Source organism: Hibiscus syriacus, unplaced genomic scaffold (genome assembly GCF_006381635.1).
Source record: "Hibiscus syriacus cultivar Baekdansim isolate YM2019G1 unplaced genomic scaffold, ASM638163v2 tig00111542_pilon, whole genome shotgun sequence".
Taxonomy (NCBI): Eukaryota; Viridiplantae; Streptophyta; class Magnoliopsida; order Malvales; family Malvaceae; genus Hibiscus; species Hibiscus syriacus.
Window position 1 is genome coordinate 918270 of NW_024063115.1, and position 23227 is coordinate 941496.

General features: G+C 34.7%; 1 protein-coding gene across 1 annotated transcript; it reads left to right on the plus strand.

Annotated features, from left to right (window-relative positions):
• The first annotated feature begins 7482 nt into the window (after positions 1 to 7482).
• On the plus strand, positions 7483 to 10977 carry LOC120164794. Its single transcript, XM_039174447.1, has 7 exons — positions 7483 to 7614; positions 7708 to 8332; positions 9086 to 9165; positions 9518 to 9931; positions 10032 to 10112; positions 10197 to 10291; positions 10763 to 10977. Exons 1-7 carry the CDS (start codon positions 7483 to 7485, stop codon positions 10830 to 10832), a joined length of 1497 nt encoding a protein of 498 aa, XP_039030378.1. The 3' UTR covers positions 10833 to 10977.
• Positions 10978 to 23227: the final 12250 nt, after the last annotated feature.

A 23227-nucleotide genomic window follows, 5' to 3' on the forward strand; every position in this document is an offset into this window, starting at 1 on the left:
TTATAATTGAAGGATCATTTTGTAACTTTCAATAGTCAAAAACTCAATAAAATAATATACTATAGTCGGGATCATCATATACTTTGCCCTTGTTTAAAATCATCTTAATTTTTTTAATGTCTTGATTTTTATCTTTTCCTTCACTGTTTTAGATATAATAGTTTTTTTTAATATTCACGGTAGAGTGTAATAGATATTTAATATTTCATACGACATAAATCAAATTTAATCAAATAACATTTTCACTTGTTTTCTTTTACTAGATCAGTAACATTTAGATTAAATCAAATTTAATTGCGTTAATAAAAGCCACGACAAAAACATCCTTAATGTTTGACCAAATATTTAATTTATAACTAAAATATGTAATAAATAAATAAACTAAATCAATGGTAAATTACACTAATCATCACTAAAACTACGTACACACGTCCTTCCTGACTTCCATGGAAATAGGTAAAGGCATTTGAAGAATAATGAGTTTTCCAGTTCTCCATCAATACTTGTAATGTCTACTGCAATATATATATATACTCCTATAAAACATTAACCTATGTTAAGAATCAATAAAGACAATTAAATAGTCTGAGTTAGATCCCATAAAGGTAGTCATCATTTAAAAAAGAACAATAATCAAAGCTCTCCTCGGTAAAACCATTGTTGATCTGGTTGTTATCCACAAAAGAGACTTGATTGTGGGGCTCAGAATTAAGCCAGGAACTTGTACCCGATGGTGATATGGTCGTCCCATTCCACATTGCAGGTTCAGTCACGCCAGAAACTGGATTGTGCACGTTATTTGCAATCTCTGCATAATTTGAGATGCCAAACGATGAGTAAGTGATAAAAATAATCAAATTTGTGGAAAGGGTTGACGACTTAGTACCATTAATATGATTTGAAACTGAACTGACTGCTGGAGGATGACGATAAGCTGCAATTGCTTCACGTTTGAAAAACCAATATGGGTATTCATAGGACACAGGGACCTCACCATGAACGTATGGTGGCGGTGACTGATATGTAGCCCCGAAAACAGCCTCCAGTTCAAGATTATGAGGTTGGACATTCGTTTGTAACAAGTAATTATGGAAAACATCTGGCTTTTGACCACCTAAGCAACTATGAAGATCATGGGATTGAAACGGCACCGACGAGCCGCCGGACGACGGCATTACCATGTCCCCAATTGTCGGGCCGAGAGAAGAGTTGAAGGAATGAACCTCATTAACAGGTAGACCGAGATCAGCATTGAAGTTGTCGAAATCCAATCTTCTACGACAACTAGTTGGTTCTAATCGGCAACCTTGTTCCTTCGTTTTAGCAGCTTTGGCCTTGTTCAACGAAATTCTATATTTCTATTACAAACGAAACGAAGAAGGAAAGAAAGAATCAGGATGCTTGAAAGGATGAATGTGCAAGTAGCAATGTACATAGAGAATTACCTGTAGATGGCTAGCAACTTGTTCCCGAGTGAGTCCTGGTTCGTTCATCATGCCCAGTATCCTCATGGGATGCGCCATATTTTCTACAAATCCAAAACAAACACATTCACAGTTTCAGTAACATCCAATGATAATCTTTCTCAGGTAACAATTAGCGTAGCTAGCAAAGTCTATCGGTGCCCTTATATAGTGATAAGGATGCGGTATCTGAAACCGTTATTTCAAGACCACGATACCTGCAATAGCATCCGTGATAAATGTAACCAAACCAAGAACACTACCACAACCACAATTTAAATCTCTACCAGGCCTAGTACTTACTTTTTCCTAACGTCTGAACAGCTTTAACAAACCTTGCGTCAAGCTCCGGGGTCCAAACCATCCTCTTCTTCTTTCCATCTTTATCCGACGGAGCATCCTCAGTAGGAGAATCGGAACGCCGCAAACGCTTTTGATTTTGGTGATCCCTTATCGTCTTATTACGAGTAAAATGGCGTCGAACACTGTTCATGATTTCCTCATTTTCAGGGCGTTTTTTGATGCAATCTACGGCCCCGTGGGATAAACCCTTGGTTTTGTTTTCTGGGCTGAGATCTCCGGTCACCACTGCATAATTACAAGAGGAAATTAAGGAAACAAAATATATCAAATCTCTTTGATTCGGTTTCAATGAAATTATAAATAAAGCTTTCTTACTTATCAACGGCAACTGCATCACATGTCCTATCGTCTCCATTAGCTTAAAGGCATCTGAGCTATCAGTATCAACGTCCACAAATACAATGTCAAATCCCTGTTTGTTTGCTTTCAGTATCCCTTCTGCTTCAGCCGCGTTTGTTGCATGTTTAACTGCGTTTCAAAATACATTAAACTTGCTCTCCTTCCAACAAATCAACAAACTACATGCACGCAATAAAACCCAGAATTCCAGATTTCTTGAACTTCAGTTTTTATTTTTCAAATCCCGACAATTGGGGCAAACTAATTAAAAGTAAGAAAAGAGAGAGAGAGAGGGAGAGAGAGAGAATGCATATACCTTTATACTTGCAGTTTACGAGCACAGCACAAAGATACAAAAGGCTGTTAATATCAGCATCACAAGCAAGAACTCGTAAATCCTTGACGGCGAGATCATAACCGTTCTGAGATTCAATGGATTTGTTACGGAAATTCTCTTCCATCACAAAAGAATAAAGAAACTCTGATTAAGAAATTGAAAATCTGATGATAATGGTAAGCTAATAGGTTGACTTATATAGTGTGAGTTTCAAGAAAGCTTCTGTGAAGATTGGAGCTTAAAGGCGGCATGAAAAAGGCAATACCATAAATCAATTAATTATTGAAGCACGGTTGGCTTAGTTTTGGAAACAGAATCTACCAATGGTTTAATTATTTTACTTTTCAATCAGATTTCTCCCTAAAAAGTTGGAATGACTAAAGTTTACATAATTAATTGTACTTTAATTTAATATTTAAAATACACATAAAATATGTAGAACATATTATTCGTTTGTTGCTATCTGACATTATTTAATTTTGACAGTTTTTTTTAGTTATTTTTTTTGTCGAAGCGGTGAGGGTAAAGGATGGAGCTGTTGAAGATGATAAATTGGGATTAAAATATAAAATATAAAAAGCAATGAGGATTATTTTATAATTATAGTTAAATTAAGAAAATATGAAAACAATAAAAATTATATTTATTATTATTTTAATTATTAGACTATCACATCATCGATTCGTCATATAATCAAGATTCAATAATTGTATTTTAAATAAATTAGGATGACTCTTTTACTATTTAACGACGAGCATCATTAATTTAATTTATAAAAATATAAATTCATAAAGGCTCATCGTATAATAATAAATTAGTTAATATTTTAAAGATAAATTGTTTAAAATAAAGGGTAAATTATACCAATGACCACCTAACTATTGTCCCTTTTTATTTTGACCAATATTTTTGAAATTTTGTTAATTAGGTCACTCAACTATTTAAATGCATTCAATTAAGCCACTTGCCGTTAATATCTAATGGAGAAGCTCATGTGACAGTTAAAATATTTGGTATAATTACACATTTGGTCACTATTACTTATAAATTCTATCCATTTTGTAATTTTAATAAATTAAAATAAATTTAACCCTCAAATCTTTATTTTTAAAAAACTTTAAAAGTTACGACATATTCTATATTTTTAACAAAACAAAATCTATGTTGCTTAGACATTTCATATATTTGTTGAAATATTCGTATTTGATAAGTTTTGTGGGTAATTAAATTAATCCATGTTCATGTGATAATATTATGTTCTAGTAAGATAGGCTGTAATTAGAGTTCGTATTTTGTTCTATTCAGACGAGCTGTAATCGAGTTTGAATAGTGATCGGTTAAATTTTATAGTTTGATTTTGAAAATTGGCTTGAGTTTCAACCCCTTTAATAAGTTTGGCTTAGTAATTGCACTCCTAATTGTAGCAATTCGTGACATGCATGTAGATTTGTGCAACAATTGTGCTTCGGTTGAATAATAATTATTTGTAATTAAATTAATCCATTGACGGGATGCTTTTGAGAACCATAAATGGAATTTTTAATAAAAATTTTGTATTGTTATAAATATAGAATATGTCGTAACTTTTAAAATCTTTTAAAATTAAAGATTTGAGCGTTAAGTTTATTTTAATTTATTAAAAATTTAGACCAAATTGATAGAATATATAAATCACAGTGACAAAATGTGTAATTATACTAAATATTTTAACTATCACATCAGCTTATCCGTTAAATATTAACTTAAGTGGCTTAATTGAATGCATTTAAATAGTTGAGCGACCTGGTTGACGAAATTTTAAAAATATTGGTTAAAATGAAAATGGACAATAGTTAGGTGGTCATTGATATAGTTTACTCTTTATTATAAATAATTTATCTTTGAATTTTTAACTAATTATTGTTGAGTCATTTAAAATTTATTTTTTTAAATTAAATTAATGATACTCATCAAACACTGTATAATTTTTTCGTCTTTTATCACTGATGTCATTTAATAAATTTATCATATTACATTAAATATTTTAAAAGATAATTTATAATGATCTAATATTTTACTAATACGTCCGAATTTATTTGGATAAACCCAACATGATCATATATTTTTCAATATCTAATGAGTTAATTTGGGGTAAATACATTGTATTATTTTTTTAAATATAACTCTTAAACCTTACGATATTGATCATTCATACCCTTGACATCTATGATGCTCGAACCCCGGATCCTCAAAGAACAACAATGATTTTTTTACCATAAAAGTCACTCTGTTTCGTGCTATATTTCCTTTTTATATATATTTTAAGTTATAATCTATATTTTAAAAATGTAATTTATATATACCTAGTATTCTTGTGTCATAATTATTAACTTGAGATAAATTAACTATCATCGCTTTTTTTTAGTTTTTTTAATTTATATTTAAATAAAAATTATTTTTATTTTGATATTATTCTTTTCTTATATTCTTTAGGACTTTTTTTAATAGAATCAACTAATTTATTTAAAATAAGAAATATCTCAAATTACAATAAAGATTTACGATCACAATCGTAAATTAAACACATAATTAAAAAAATTCCTATAATTATTTAAACAAAAATAATAAATTAAGATCACATAAGAACCATATAAAGAAAGATTAAATATTATCAAAAAAACTCAAACAAAGATAGATACAAACATATTGATCGCATAGGAAAACAAACTTCGAAAGAGAATCAAACTATTGAAAGACCACCGACAAAAAGCAAATCAGACTCGAGCGACGTGAAAAGATATCCACGAACGCAAATCGGGTATCCAAATCTAATCTGATAGTCCAAATCAGGAAAGATCACAATGTATCAGATAAGCGCCATATTGTTCAGTCATGGAGATGTCAAATCAACCCCTAGAAAAAATATAAATTAAAAATGACCAAAGAATCGAATAACATGCCAAAAAACATAAGAAAATGTGCTATAAAGACAAATAAAAACGTGCAACACAGACAAACTTTTGAAAATAAAAAAATATACAATATAAAAAAGAAAAAGAAAATAAAGAATACCGCCACCTATCAACAAAGAAGAAAGAGAAAAGAGATGAACGACACACCAATAAGAGAAAACTAAGTTTTTAGGGGTTTTCAATTTAATTTAGTATTTGGGAGTTTAATTTGTTTGTTTTTATTTGTTCAAATATTTTTATAGTACAATTTTTTATCGTTACGATATTTTGACATTCATCACGATGCATGTTCTAATCAAGAAAGATCAATAGTTTTTCATAGTTAAATTTCATTTTGTAACAATTTATCTATATATTTAGAACCGTTCACGAAGTAATATGTTAGATTGATTATCTAAATCTCTATGTTTTATATTAGTATTGTGTTTAGGTTCAACAAGAGACAAGAGGTTATTAATATTTAGATTTTTTGTCGAAGATGAAACATGTATTCATTCAAACTAAATTTTTATTTATAAAATAAAATTCATCGAATCCGAATCAAATTATCTCTTTCGTATATCAATGTTTACATTGCACATGTAACTATAAAATTTGTAAGATTGACTAAGTTAAGATTGAGTTTAAAAACATTACAATTAAACGATTAAAAGAATCACTCAAAATTTCCTTTCCTCTGTCTTTTCATTCTTTCATCTGAATTATCCATCTCTTTCCTTCTTTGTCTTTCTCTATCTCTCCCTTTGAGCAAATTAATTAGAACAGTAATGTAATGTAAAAAAAAAAACAAGAAAGAAGTTAGGAAGGGGAAAGGCAATTCATGACTTATAAAAGCTTTTGCAATGGAAAACCCAGATTTTGCTTTGCAAAAATTGGTGTTCCTATTTTGAGTTCAAATCGAAGAACAAAGCTTTGAAGAAAAACATAGGGTATCAAGAGGAAAAAAGATTCAGAAGCTATGGAAGGTAAAGTTCCTCATTCTCGGATCAAAATTTGGAGTTTTTTTTAACATTTGTGTTAATTAAGGTTTTCCCTTTTGGCTTTTTGGTATTAAGGTTTTTTTTTTTGAAGTTCCTCAATTGTGAGTTCACTGTAACATGGAAATAAACTTGCATGTATGGAGGAATGTTTGGGCAATAAACCTAGCAGCTTTTGTAAATTTGCTTTTTGGCCCCCGGTGGGTTGTTGTTTGGTTGTTGGGAAAATGAAGAAATGTAAAATTCTTGGCATGATTTTTGTTTCCATAAAAAAGGTTATGATTTTCTTCTTGAATTGTAGTCTTGTTTGCTTTAGAGTATTTTTGTTTTTAAGTTCTATTCTCAACGATTTAATGTTGTTTAGGGTACATTAGAGGGAAGTGCAAACTGGGGAATGGACTAACATTAGAGGGGAAGTAGAACATGTTAACAACCGCTAAGACAAGCCTAATGTGTGATTGTTAATGCCTTTTCATGTGTAGTAAGTTGTGTAACTATAAATTACGTGTAGTGATTTAACTTAACCTTCAAGCATTTGCTTCTCTGGTGTAATTATTTTTACTGGTCTTTATTGATATATACACATGGCTTTCGAGCTAGCTGTTGTTAGAACCCGTGTTTCCTTAAGTTATGGTTTAGGACGAACCACGGGAATTTCCGGTTACGAAAAGTGTCAAAACCAGAGGTACTTATAAAAACAAGAGTGAAATGTCAAGAACATTGCATGAGAATGCGAAGGTGTATATAATAGCCACTGCTGAAGGAATATGCTGAAATTTCTGTTCAACACCTAGTAATTTAGATGAAGTTTTTTTTTTTTTTTTTGCTTTTTGTTAATCGGATTTCCCTCTTCCTTGTGTTACACTAATTCATGTAGTTGTCTCTTACCTGTTGTACTTAATCTCATTGATAGAAATGTATCAAGCATACTTATCCATGATGGCGCTGATTTGTATCAGTGACATAAAACTTATAAGAACTTTTAAACTATTTTTATCTCTATCATGCTTAATGCCATCATATCTAATACATTTTATGACCTCTTTTCAATCATGTTAGATTCGGGTGATCTACAGACTGAAAAGAATAAAGTTTCTGTAGATGTTGTGAACAAGAAAAGAACGCTCAAGTCACAAGCCCAAGTGTGGGCTCTCGAAAATGCCTACAAAGGTAGTAAATCTTCTGTTTGCATGTTATTTAAGTGTTTCCTTTCTTAGGTTTTCAAAAGAGTTTGGTTATTTTTCCAGAGCAAAAATTTCCTTCGGATGAAATGAAAGCACAAACTGGCAGTACAGATTGGGTTGACAGAAAAGCAGATATCTAGTTGGTTTTGTCACAGAAGGTTGAAAGACAAAAGGAGAGATGAATCCTATCCTAAAGGGCGACAAGAACATTCAAGTGGTGTTATTCAGGATCGTGTTAGTGGGCTCAGGCAAGATTCTTTTGGCAGTATTAAGAAGGGTGATTATAGGAATATTGATCCAAGAGAAGTTGAAAGTCGAAGGATTTATGGCCAAGAGTTTCATTCTGCTGACCTCAAATACGGGCGCAGGAGTCATCAAAATACATATGATGACCATATGGGGTATACATCTTCTGAAAGTAGTTTGTCTTTACATGATCAGCCTTTTTCTGAAAGTATGGACCCTTGTGAAATGCAAATTTCTTCTAAACTTACTGAAAATAGAGCAATTTCAAAGATAAACCCCAGGATTGGTAAAAGCTTTGGTTATAAGCCATCAGGATATTTGAAGGTTAAGGGTGAAACTGAAAATCCTGCTATCACTGCTGTGAAGAGGCAGATAGGGAGGCATTACAAAGAAGATGGTCCGCTACTTGGTATTCAATTCGATCCACTTCCACCTGGTGCATTTGAGTTCCCAAGTAGCAATACAGTCAATGGTAAGTCCAGTATTGAGAGACTTGTCTTATACCAACTATTTTCATGATAGTCTTTTCGATCCTAAGCTTGGAATCTAGAGATTAAGCTGCATAGAAGTGTTTCACAAATATATTTGAAATATTGTTAGCTCGCTTTCAAGATTCTTATCCATGTTGCAGGGACCCAGGTGTGAGTGTTGGATACCGGTATGTGTCCAACACTGGTATATTCAATTATTTCCCAAGCTTTTCTATATATTTGAAGAATCATTCCCTGTACTCATGTCCGAATATGTGCCGGACATGGGTACTCCAAGCAAAATGAAGAGTCCAAGCTGTGTAGATAAAATCTATAAATTAACAGCTGGGAATTGACAATGAAATAGGATAGATAAATTTGAAACTTAAGTAGAGGTTTTTCGTGAACAAAGACATGCTTGTCTAAATGACTGCACTAATGAGAGAATAGCTAAATAGGCGTATCTGTGCCATACTCTTTCTCCTTTCTTCTGTCAACCTTCCTTTTGTCTGCATGTGTGTGATATCTTTGCTTAATGTTGATCGGGCATGTTCAATCTCGAAATATTTTCATACTGCACTAATGAGAGAATAGCTACTTAGTCATATCTGTGCCATACTTTTTCTTCTTTCTTCTGTCAGCCTTCCTTTTGTGTGCATGTGAGTGGAGCCTTTTTGCGTAATGTTGATCATGCATTTTCAATCTCAAAATGTTCGAAACCTCATTTGTATTTTCTATTTATTTGCTTTGGGTAGAACCAATATGCTTCGGAAATTCCCGACAGACCCATTATCCTGATATCTCTGGAGTTATAAAGCAGCCCAGCCATAACATTGTAAGTGGAGTCTGTGATGCTTTATTTTCCCTTTTAGCATACATAATTGACGCCCAACCTATACTTATATCATAGATCTTTTAGTTGAACTGCAATACAACCAATTCCAACTCTAGCTTTTGACATTGCAGCTTGAAATGGCTCACTGTGATGCTTTGTAAGAGCATTGAGTGCCCTTTATTCTTGGTCAAGGATACATGGAAGTCAATCTAATCCATCAACTTAGAAGCTATATCAATCTTAGTTTTATAACAGAAACTCATATTTAACCAACTGGATGTCATCTCCTTCTCAAGAATAAGTTATTCAAAGTGATTGTCTTATGTCCTTTTTCTTTTTAATGGCCTTGTAGGTAGATGTCTATGATTCCAAGATTAGTTCTCAGGATTGTCATATGGAGGTTGCCAAGTCTATCACTGTGCATGGATCAGAAAGACGGGACAGAAAATCTCATCATCAATTAAAACATAAGTCTGCATTAGATATCGACAACTTTTCTGCCGAGAAAACTACTCTCAGTGATTGCAAACGAACTACAAGCTCAAAGCTTGCTGTAGAAAATACAGGACCGACTTCTTTTTCTAATCATCCCGGCCCCTATGGTGTGAAAACTTCCAATGAACAAGAAAAGCCATGGTTGCATGATGATGATAATCATACCTATAAGGCCTTAAAGAATGGAAACCTATCTAGAACTTCAAATTTGAGACATGGGTATAGTGTGTCCCCGTGTACTGAGAGAGGGTCATCTGCAAGGGTTGCAAAGGTGTCATATTTTGGCTTATTTCTGCTCACTGTTTTTATCATTCAGCAGTTTCTTGGTGAATGTTTAGTCATGAAATTGATTTGTATCACATAATGTTCAGGTTGAGAAACTTGGTGGAGAGTGGAAGACAAAAAAGGAGTGTCATGTTAGATTAAAAACCGATCTGAAAAATGAATTGAGAGTAAGTTCACGCTTTAGTTGGCTTTTGTTAAATAAGAATATCATGTATCGATGTTTTGCTTTTGACATTGCTTCGTATCTTAAGGTCTCAAAACAAGTCGATGTTCAATTTCCTCAACAAGATTGTATGGCACATGCTTCACATGCCAAATCGCCTCTGTTGACAAATCAGACTAAAGGGTTAGTATTTATGTGCTTTTTACTCGTTCCTCTCGTTCTATGTTATTCTATCTAAGATGCGAGTCTCGGACATAGGTATGTGTCCGACATTTGGGTTAATTTGTTTTCTATGTTTTTCCATGTGCTTGGAGAGTCCTTAATGTGTGTGTATCGGAAATTTCTCAGACACGGAATCTTTGAGAAAAATGATTGGCTATCGGAACAATATTAATGTGTGTTAGTATGCATTTCAAGTGATGAGGAAAATGCAATCCGATCGTCGTAGTTAGGCATCCTACCAATCTAAATCCAGTTTTGTGTAGGCTGAGGACGTAAACAGAACGGCCATAAACCTTGTAAACTAGAACATCTTTGTTATTAGTGAAAAGCTTAGCGGATGGGTTGGGGTCTGAATCCAAGCATTTGCAGCTCTTCCCCTATCCCATCTTTATTACAATTTATACCTTTGAAACTGTTTAATATCTCACCTAGATCTTCCATTGATGTACCGTCTAGCTTCAGTGAAGATGAAGGTGCAGAAACTGATTCGTCCACGGATTGACAGTGGTCGGTGATACATATGGTTAATGGATTGTACTGCTTAATGGGTTATCTTATGACTCAAGTAGATATGCCAGTATCGACGCATGCTTTTGTACAGCTTGAGAGAAGTTTGTCTTCCATGGTACTGACTGGAAAACACTGGTATGATCATTAATCAATTTTGTTCATTGTATATTGTCGTTAAAAAAAGATAGTCTCTTTTTTTTTGGATGAATCTCATCTAATATACCATTTGCTCCTTCAAAATTCATATCAATTAAATTAATGATCATATCAATATGGTAATGATTAATGATGAAATTGATCCTACAAAAAATTTAAATTGTGAGGAGATTTACTCACTAGAATCAGGTGTGCAACTCAATCCGAATTAAGACAATTTTAGAATCGAAAGGGCAACCAAAAAAATAATAATCAAAAGTCATTCGAAACCTTTAATTTTTTTTATGATTAATTAAAAAATTAATATTTTTTCTAAATAATGATAAGTCCTCTATTTTGTCCATTGAAGTAAAAAGAGAGAAGAAACAAGTAAAGTTGGCCCAATACTGTTTATGGGTTTTTTATTTAGCCCAATAAGATAAGTAAGTTTATTTTGAGATTTACAATATTTTTTATAGTAACATGAAACTCGTCACATTGAGGTGATGAGTTCTAATAAAAAAATTATTCAAACTTTTTATCTCAATATGATATATTTTAATAAAAAATTATATTTTATTGAAATCCCGTTTGAGGCGAAGTTCCATGAACATTGTGTAGAAAATGTAGATGTCAAAATAAAAACTAAGAAATAGAAAATCAGGCCCAATAGCTAAAGTTGAACAAGCCCAACAACTTAAAGCCGCCAAGTCTCTCACTAGGTAAAAGAATGGGATATATAATAAACACACAGATAAGCAAATGGCAGCCATTAATATAATTTTGCAGTCGTCGTTGACAAAATCAATTGTTTAACCGATAGTAATACTTCTAGACTAAATTAGAAGAGAAAATAACTTCAGTGACCAAAAATCTCATATAATATACGATTTGAACTAATTTTTTCCGGATTTGCCAAAATGACCAACAAAATCGCAATGCGATCGCTAATTCGCAACGCGATCTCCATTATTGCAAATTCGCGTTGCGATGGTCTACAGTGTTGTTGCGATTTTCCCAATTCGCAATGCGAATAAGTAAATCGCAACGCGAATTGAGAAAATCGCAATGCGATACTGATTATCGCAATGCGATACTTACTATCGCAATGCGATAATACAAAATCGCAACGAGATACTGACTTTCGCAACGCGATTCTGACTTTCGCAACGCGATAATACATAATCGCAATGCGATTTTCAAAGCGCCATTAGTATCCTAGCCAAGTATTTTATTTTTAAATTCCAAACACGAATATTAATATATTGGAACACTGAACCGTCCACAGTATATCCCGTAATCGCAACTCATAACCTAAAACCTAAAATCACAACTCAGTCTCATCTCCATCTCTCACTCTCTCACCCATCTCCGACGAAATCCATCCCATCTCCGACGAAATCCGTCTATCTCCATCTCTCAGAGCCACCCTCACAATCAGAAATGGAAAATCAACCAAATCAACCAACGAGGGTTATTTTTTTTTAATTATTTTCTTTTTAAAATTTTTGCATTATTATTAGGTTTTTCATATTGAAATTGATGATAAGTTTACTGGTAATTTCAATAATAGATTAACCATTTCACTTAGATTGCTTATTAAATCAACCGAGAATCGCAACGCGAAATGAAAATCGCAACGCGAAATGAAAATCGCAACACGGTTTTAGTTTCGCGTTGCGATTCTCTCGTTGCGATAGTCAAATTCGCGTTGCGATAGTCATTTTCGTGTTGCGATTTTCATTTTCAGAAACTATTCTTCTTCTGCAAATTGAAACTTGAATGAATTGCATTACTTCAACCAAAAAAACAAAGACAAATACAAAATTCACAGTGTGCAAATTTAAGTTTGAAGAATAAACTACTACTCTTTATGTTTATTATTGTTTTGGTATCTTCACAGTGTAGTTTTGGGTATATCTAACTTAGTATGTTTATTGTTTTATAGAACTTTTATCGGCTCAATTGACCTTAAGAAATAAAGTCAGCCTGGCCAAAACAATTGCGTCGAAGCTTTCACCTGCACAAAGAAAAATGTTTGAGGATACATGCTTCGGGCCATGGCTGAAAGTACAACATCCCGGTGGAGATGCGATGTTGACACACCTGTTTCTTCAAACCATGACTAGCGATCTACCAGAGACTATACAACGTCGTGATGAAGAGATATGATTTGATTTTCCACCGGCGTATACGTGTTTTGGGCGGGAGGAGTTTTTCTTAATCACCGGTCTACGCTTCGGACACGATGATGTAGGTCGGTACACTAGACACATTACCCGCCCATCATGGCTATCCCGGATTTTTCTTGAGCTAGAGAGGCCGAATCTACACGTAGAAGACCTGACAAGATTGTTGAAAAAGAAAGATGGATTTACTCGGATGGATGACGTCGACGTTGTCCGAGTATGCCTTCTAATTCTTTTGCATGCCGGCTTTTTAGGCAGAGAGGCCAGACAACCTATTCCAAATGATCTAATCAAATTGGTAGAAGACCTAAATGCGTGGAACCTGTTTTCGTGGGGCTCGTATTTATGGAAAGCTACATGGAATAAGTTCGTCTGCCTTGGATGATCGAAAAAGTTTGCATGGCGATGGTTCCAAATACACTTTGACAGACTTATTTGGGCCTTTAAGGTAAGAATTTTTATATATGTTTCCAAAATTATAAGTAATTATTTAACAATTACTAATGTTTGTTATTATTATTTGTAGATTTGGATATTTGAGGCATTTCCCGCCATGAAGACATATGCAATAAAAACTTCAAATGATATTCCCAGGGCTATTTCCTGGAAGAGGAAACGGACCTTGCAATGGGAAGATTTACTACGGTATTTGACAATAAATAATGTAAGTTAACATAAATACTACCATATGTTTATAAACAAGTTATTACTAGTACACGTTTAACTTTGTTTGAGCTTTTATATTGTTAGGAGGCCAACATTCCTCTACAGAGGCTGACACCCACGGAAGCTGAGCTTGCCACTGATTGGTGGCAAGCTAGTAAGCATTTTTTTGATGGAACGGTTGATGAGCAGCCTCCACTTCGGGAGCCATCACCTCGCCCAGAGCTATCACCTCACCCAAAGCCATCATCTGATCGACCCGACTATACACCTCCACAACGACAGCCATCACCTATTCTGTCACATCATCGAGCCTCTTCTCCACCATCACCGCAAGATAGGCGACCGGCAAAGATGCCACGACGTTTATCTCCCTGTTCTCCACCTCCACCTCAACGGGATGAGTTAGGGGAGTTACGTGATGAGATCAATACCTTACGTGAGGAGGTCGGTACTTTACGCAAAGATGATGGTGCATGGCGTGTTGAGGTGCCTACATTACGCGGTGAGGTAGTCGCTCTACGTGAGATGGTAGCATCGTTGCAGAATGAGGTTCATACTCTACGCAACGAGGTAAGTTTAAGATTTTTCATACTCGTAATTCATTCGGTTGCTGCCAACTGCTAAACTGTTTTGTTAGTATTGTTTTGGTTTTGTTTTTGTCTTTTGGTTGAAGTAATGCAATCCATTCAAGTTTCAATTTGCAGAAGAAGAATAGTTTACTTTCGCAACACGAAAATGACTATCGCAATGCGGAAATGGCTATCGCAATGCGAAAAGAAAATCGCAACGACAAAATCGCAATGCGAAATGAAAATCACAACGACAAAATTGCAACGCGAAATGAAAATCGCAATGTGATTTGTGTTTCGCGTTGCGATTTTGTCGTTGCGATTTCATTTCGCATTGCGATTTTGTCGTTGCGATTTTCATTTCGCATTGCGATTTTGTCGTTGCGATTTGCATTTCGCATTGCGATAGCCATTTCCGCATTGCGATAGTCATTTTCGCGTTGCGATTTTAAGTTTCGTGTTGCAAAAGTAAACTATTCTTCTTCTGGAATGTTTATATATGTTGTCCTTTTAAATGTTTATAAGTGCTTACTTCTGGAATGTTATCTGAGCATTTTGTGAACTATGAGAATAATGACTTGGGTGAATACAATGCTAGTTTGAAACATATTATATTTTTTTAATATCATGTGTTTATTACTGATTTATGTATTAATTTTTTTAGCGGCCCGATAAGGTGGATGCTTTACGTCGGGTTTTCCTTGCACGACGGAGTTCACGCATCAGACGGCGTAGACGTGCTATTACGTCTCCGTTCACCCCAATGGTGCGAAGACTCCGCAAGAAGAAGCCTGACTCACCTGTCATCCCTCAAGAGTCCCCTCCAATCGTTCAAGAGGCCCCTATCCTCCCTCAAGAGTGCAGAATCAACAGTGGAGAATCAACTTGGAGCAAGATATGGTTTCATGACGTCTAATATTGCAGAATCAATCAACGCTCTAAGTCGTCATTCCCGGAAATTACCCATTACTATGTTAATGGAGTTTTTTCGAGCCTCTATTCAACAGTGGTACTACAAGAAAAGAAACCATACAGGTATTATTTCTTTGAATTCGTAACTTATCATATATTTTACTAAGTATTATTTATTTAAATTTACAGGAACATTGGAACATCGTGTTACACCATGGACTGAAAAAAAGATAACGAAACGTATTGTGAAGTCAACGTCATGGAGAGTTGAACCATGTTCAAACACTTTGTTTGAAGTACTGGATAATAACTTAAATGGGCTTGTCGATCTAAATGCAAGGACGTGTAGTTGTATGAAATGGAAAACATCTGGTTATCCGTGTGGCCATGTTATAAAAGTTGCTCTTCATCTAAACCAAGATGATTCAAGTACATACGCTATGGATTGCTACAATACAGAAGTATATCGACAGACTTATGCCGAGATTGTCTACCCTATTCCACATCCTTATGAGTGGGACATACTGTAACACCCCCAACCCGTATCCGACCCGGATATGAGTTCGAAGTGTCACATTGACTTTTCAAACCTTGACTCTTAAGAAAAATCCCGGGAAATTTAAAACTTTATTTAAATCAAAATAAAGACTTTATCAGAGTGATCGTACTTAATGACTTATTACATGCCAACACTTTATACATAACCAAATACATACTTTGTCAAATATTTCTGATCTGATCTTTTGGTAAGGAAAACTGACATGTCTTGCTCCGCATCCCTCCTTACTCTTCTCGAAACCTACGTGTGAAACAATCACACGCTAAGTCGAAGACTTAGTGAGGCATAACAACTTATAATGCACTTTAAAACATATGTGGATACATGCATGTTCTGTTCTATCATGTTATAGCAATTCCATGCATTTTTCATATCGTATAAAATCATATCAGATTAATTGCAGTAAATACATACATACACATAATTCATTATTAACAGTTTATCATATAATCACATACTTTTTCAATCAAATACTATACACACACAACATCATATCATTTCTATAGCATTTATCATACCACTAACTGATATTTGTTCATATCTCTGGATTAGCCCATGTACATATGTGAGAACTATCGATATGTGAGTCTATAGAGGTTGTGCACTATGCTGTCACCACAGCTCGTATAAATGCACCGAAGTGCCCCGTAGAATTGCACCGTAGTGCCATATAATGATGTCCATAAGGACCACATAGAATTCTTTAAGAATCATATACATATGCTAGGGATCAAGTATATGTCTTTCCAGACTTCACACATGTTCCAAAGAATATACATATGTCCTGAAGAACCGCGTAGAATTGCACCGTAGTGCCATATAATAATGTCCATAAGGACCACATAGAATTCTTTAAGAATCATATACATATGCTAGGGATCAAGTATGTGTCTTTCCAGACTTCACACATGTTCCAAAGAATATACATATGTCCCGAAGAACCGCGTAGACCCTCGACTCTTGGCATGCCAACTATACCCCTAGCTCTCATGACACATAACATGGGCGTTATCATTTATTTCATTTCAAATATTCACATAAACTCGTAATTCACTTTCACATATCACTTATCACATAGCTTCTTTTCATATGATCACATAGTCACGTAGTTCACTTACCCGTATATCATTTCCATATAACTCACATGTCACATATATCATGTTTTCATATAATTTCTATCATTTCTCACCCACTCACCCTTATTCATGTACACATACTCATCATCATATGATCATACTTCATATAACAGATAGGAACACTTTCACGTAGCTTATAATCATAGGTTTTGTCTCATAACATATACTTGTTTTCACATCTATATTTCATATCAATTCTTATACCATCACATAATTCCTTTAACATACATAACATATCATGTAACATTATAATAGAAATACTTATAAGTCATATCACTTAAAGCACATATACTTATAGTCATATTGCTTATATCTTAATCTTATGCCTTCTCTTAGACATATATATATATATATATATATTCACATGTTCAGGTAATTCACCATTTCATCACATAATTGTGTATTCATATAACTCATTTCATTTCATTTCATATCTATCTATATATATATATCCTCAAGATTATCCTAATATAAATCATATAGCACTCTTATTTCGTATTCATCTAGGGCAGACTTATAACATATCACTTCTATATTTCTCTATATATAATCTAATATGTTTACTTAATTCAATTTCATATAACTCCTATAATCTTCTCATATAACCTCATAAATTTCTATCATACAACCTATGTGTTATAGTTTTATTTAAACCTATGAATCTTTCCCATCTAGCTTATCTTATATGTTCATCTTATCATTTATGTTCAAATCTCCTAGTTAGTGTATTATTCTCACTTCATCCTATAGATCAATATTATCCAGCTTATTTCACTTATCATATAATAATATAATTATATTTACTATGATCACATAGTTTATATCATACTTTACTTTCTCATGTTCACCTATATCATGTCATATGGCTCATATCTTTCTCATGCAGTCACATAGTTCAGTTTCACATATGTATATATATATACATTACATAGCACATACTTCTCATAACATTACATTCAAAAGCATGTCAACACATATATTCATGCATACATACAATTCATGTCATTCATATACGTATGATCATATATTCATGCATTCTAACATAGGAAATAGACTTGTCGCAAGTCTTGTTTCCATTTAGCACCATAAACTAACTAATATGCACTCACCTGGCCTCACTAGTCAATTCCAATCTCTTATCTTTCCCTTGATCGATCTTACTTGCCAAACGTTCCGGAATTTCTTTATGCGTAGAATCTACATAAATGTACATTTCGAGACAATCATTAGATACCTACACCTTGTAATTGGATACTATCAACTTAAATGAACTTATTAAATCCATATTCCCAATTTTCCTTTAGGGGGAATCGGTTCCCCCATGACATACTGGAAATTCTTGTTCGTTTGAAGGGGTATCGGTTCCCCTTGAATGGGTACTGATTCCCCTTGCCCAGAAATCATATTTTGAGCTCGAAAATCCTTCATTTTCAGCTCAACACATCATACTTCATTCCCTTTAATATTCCTAACTTTCATACACATACTTAAACTCATTTCTACTCCATAATCACTTCTTTAAACTCAAAATTCTATCATTTACATGGCATTCAAGAATCACACTAAATTTCCAACATGTTCTAAAACCCATTCTATCACTTCATATCTCTTAATTTAACCCTTGACAAGTCAAATTCAACTTCACAATCTACTATCTCATTCCATATCAAAAATTCACTTAAAAACTCATTTTTCTTAATTTCTCATAACTTGTTAATCTTTGAGGTTTAAGCCACCTAAAGCTTTCCTTAATCTTTCTTCATATCCCAAGAATCAAAACAAGCTTTAAAACGAAAGAATTAACCAACTAAAGACCCACTTACCTTTAAGCTGGAGCTACGAGAAGAAGAAGAAGAGAGCAAGAAGAAGGCTTCCAGAACTCTCCCAAAACCCACGTATATCACCTGTATTTAAAGGAAATACAAAATATCCTTTAATCTGAAAAGACTAAATTACCCCTTTAATTATCCATCTATGCTATTCAATCCATCATCAAAATTCTTTACTTAAATCCCAACACTTTTAACTTATTTCAAAATTGAGCACACAGTTTCCAAAATTTACATTTTAGTCACTGATCCGGCTTTTGGGGATGTTACACATACCAGATGACTTACAAACAGTTTTGCCACCAGCCATGGACAGAAGGCTACCTGGCCGACCAAAAAGTCACGATCGTATACCGTCTAAGGGTGAAGAGAAGAAGAGATCGACATGTAGTCGGTGCAAGGAAAGTGATCATACAAGGTTGACATGTGGATCACCAGTGCCATCACAATCATATTTTCCTCTACCAAAATATGGATCATCATCAAAATCCAAAGCTCATATGGTGTCAAGAAAAATGCAATCAAAATCGCAATTATCTTTAAAATCCCAATCACAATTGGCTTCACCTTTTGGGGCTGTTAACTTAGGTGATTTTTAAATGCAAACGTTGTATTTATGTAGATTTTATGTGTGAACTTTTAACATTTTCAGTTAGGCACGTATTAGTAACTTGAGTTTGAAAATTGCTATGATCTGTTCAGTTGTTATTACTTAATAGGCAATCATCTTAATGTCTATCGCAACGCGGAAATGACTATCGCTACGAGAGAATCGCAATACGAAATGAAAATCGCAACGCGAATTTCGAAATGCGAAATGAAAATCGCAACGAGGGAATCGCAATGCGAAATGAAAATCGTAACGAGGGAATCGCAAAGCGAAATGAAAATCGCAACGTGAATTTAGTTTCGGCGTTATATCGTTACGATTTTCATTTCGCATTGCGATAGTAATTTTTGCCTTCAACATAATGCAGATTGAAATCAACAAAATCAATTATTACATTTCAATCAATTAAACAAGCACAAATATTATGTTAACATCAATTAAACAAATCAACTTTTACAAATCACCTTTTACAAATCAATTAAACAATAAAAAAATAAGCAATAATTCTTATTTCCTCATCTACTATTAAATCAACTTTTGCAGCCATACATCATTTTCACGCAGCTCACTTCTGAGATTAACCTGCATAAACCAAACATTTGCTCAAACAACACTTTTTACACATCTAAAACCTACAAACATCAAATTATTGAATTCTAGGTACTTAACCAAAACATTTTCAAACCACAAGCCTATAAACATACCAATTGTTTATGGACATTTTTATAACGCGGATGCAGGTAGGCAGCGTCTCGTATATATCGATCTAGCCATATAATACCGAAACCACAAGCCTACTGCAGCTCTATCTCTATCGGTGGGAGGTAGATACTTTATACTTCCTGTGATCAAACGGTCCAACGCCAAGCATACGAGAGGACCACAATCCCCTATGGATCCTTTCGTTTGTTGTGGTGCGGTCTCGTCTCTGCTAACTGTAATATTGAGCTTCTTTGGCTTCTTGTTTCCAGAACGAGTCCAATAATTTATCGCATCCAAGAATTTAACCAAATAAGAGCTCCATCCCTTAATAATATCTCTTAAATCAGCCAATGATATGTAATTTATCATGCTATCATATACTATTGCCTTAAGGGATGGGGTCTGAAGCTCGACGAGAAGCCAATGTTTACGTTCCAAAACAGGGATAAACACCTGCAATCATAAGTAATAATTCATTCATTTACGCACTTATTTATGAATACCTTTAAACTCAATCTAAAATAAACACTAACCTTATCGACCTCCCACCATGCAGGATAAAGTTTAGCTTGTCCATTGCCCAACGCAAATGATTCATCTCGTTGATTCTTCAAGTGAACGGCGTTAAAAGACGTCGGCATAATTGTATATCGTGTATTTCTTTTATTTTCCTTAAGTTTCCTAATTATTAGAAGACGTGACACCCACGCATCGATATGTTGTTTTACAAAAAAAGACATATATTAATAACTTACATAAATTTAAAAAAAATAATCAAATTAAAATATAAGAAAAATATAAGACTTACCCCTCCATCGAAATAGCCATTGTCTTCGACCCCTAATAATACGCCCCACCAAGACGGATCAAGCAACAAATAGATATCATCGTTGAGCTTGCATATGTCAGTGAAACACCCCTGGCTCCGCTCATGTAGATAAAAATCAACTGCGGTCTTAGCCCAAAGGGTGTTATCCAGAATTGTGTCCGGTAGTTGTTTCCTCTCCACTTCAGATACCGGTATGGTACTGGCCGGTAACTCATACGAGAGTCAACTTGAATCCATCATGTCCGGCACGTCAGAAGGTTTCTCAAGAATCCTACATATGACGCCATGTGAATCAGACTCTTGAATGGTGGGATGGACCTCTTCAACGATGACAGTGGCCTCTTGAACGGTGGGAGGGGACTCTCGAGGAATGATAGGGGCCTCTTCAACGATAGGAGTGGACTCTTGAGGGATGACAGGCGAGTCGGGCTTCTTCTTGCGGTGTCTTCGCACTATTGGGGTATACAGAGACTTAATAGCACGTGCACGCCGTCTAATGCGTGAATTATGTCGTGCAAGAAAAACCCGACGTAAAACATCCACCTTATCGGTCCGCTAAATAATTAAATACAAATATCAGTAAATAAAAATACATGATATTTAAACAGTGAAAACAAAGACAAATATATTTCAAACTTTCAACCAAAAGACAAAACAAAAACAAATACTAACTTCACAGTGTTAAAGAATACACAGTTTAGCAGAATTGGCAGCAACCGAATAAATTTACTTCAACCAAAAGACAAAATAAAAAGACAAATATTAACTTCACAGTGTTAATAAACAGTTTAACAGTATTGGCAGCAACCGAATAAATTTACTAAGCAATCTAAGTGAAATGGTTAATTTAAGTGAAATTACGAGTAAATTTATCATCAAGTTAAATATGGAAAATCTTAAACTTACCTCGTTGCGTAGAGTATGAACCTCATTCTGCAACGATACTATCATCTCAAGTAGAGCGGCAACCTCACCACGTAAAGTAGACACCTCCACACGCCATGCATCATCGTTATCGCGTAGAGTACCGATCTCCTCACGCAAGGCATTGACCTCATCACGTAACTCCCTTGACTCATCCCGTGGAGGTGGAGAACAGGGAGATAGAAGTCGTGGCATCTTTGCCGGTCGCCTATCATGAGGTGATGGTGGAGAAGAGACTCGATGATGTGACGGGATAGGTGATGACTCTCGTTGTAGAGGTGTATAGTCGGGTCGATCAGGTGATGGCTCTGGGTGAGGTGATGGCTCTCGAAGTGGAGGCTGCTCATCATTCGTGCCATCAAGAAAACGTTGACTAGCTTGCCACCAATCAGTGGCAAGCTCAGCCTCCGTGGGTGTCAGTCTCATTAATGGAATGTTAGCCTCCTAAAAATATAACAACTCAAACAAAGTTAAACGTCTACTATTAATAACTTGTTTATATATGATAGTATTTGTGTTAACTTACATTATTTATTGTCGCATATGGTATTAAGTCTTCTCAATCCAACAGACGTTTCCTCTTCCAGGAAATAGCCCTGGGAATATCATTTGAAGTTTTTATTGCATATGTCTTCATGGCGGGAAAGGCTTCGAATATCCAAATCTACAAATAATATAATAACAAACATTAGTAATTGTTAAATAATTAATTATAATTTTGAAAATATTATATAGAAATTCTTACCTTAAAGGCCCAAACAAAGCCTGACAAAGTGTATTTCGACCCATCGCCCCGCAAACTTTTGCGGTCATCAAAAGCAGACGACAACTTAGTCCAGGTAGCTTTCCATATATACGAACCCAACGAAAATAGATTCCATGCATTTAGGTCTTCTACCAATAATATTAGCTCCTGAAGAATAGGTTGTCTGGCCTCTCTACCTAAACAGCCAGCATACAAAAGTAGTAGAAGGCATACTCGGACAACATCGACGTCATTCATCTGAGTAAAACCATCTTTCTTATTAAACAATTTCTTCATGTCGTCGACGTGTAAGTTCGGCTTCTCTATTGACTCATCAGGAAAAACCATGGATAACCATGATGGGCGGGTGATATGACGAGTGTACCGGCCTACATCATCGTGTCCGAATCGTAGACCAGTGATTAAGCAGAACTCCTTCCGCCCAAAACAAGTATACACCGGTGGAAAATAAAACCATATCTCTTCCTCACCATGTTGTATATTGTCGGGTAGATCGCTAGTAATGGTCTGAAGCCACAAATGGGTCAAATTAGCATCTCCACCCGGATGCTGTACTCTCAG

Coding starts and splice junctions, on each gene's coding strand:
- LOC120164794 (XM_039174447.1), top strand. CDS start 7,483: ATGTTAGATTCGGGTGATCTACAGACTGAAAAGAATAAAGTTTCTGTA. Junction 9,166..9,517: donor AGCAGCCCAGCCATAACATT/GTAAGTGGAGTC, acceptor ATGGCCTTGTAG/GTAGATGTCTATGATTCCAA. Junction 10,292..10,762: donor TTGACAAATCAGACTAAAGG/GTTAGTATTTAT, acceptor TATCTCACCTAG/ATCTTCCATTGATGTACCGT.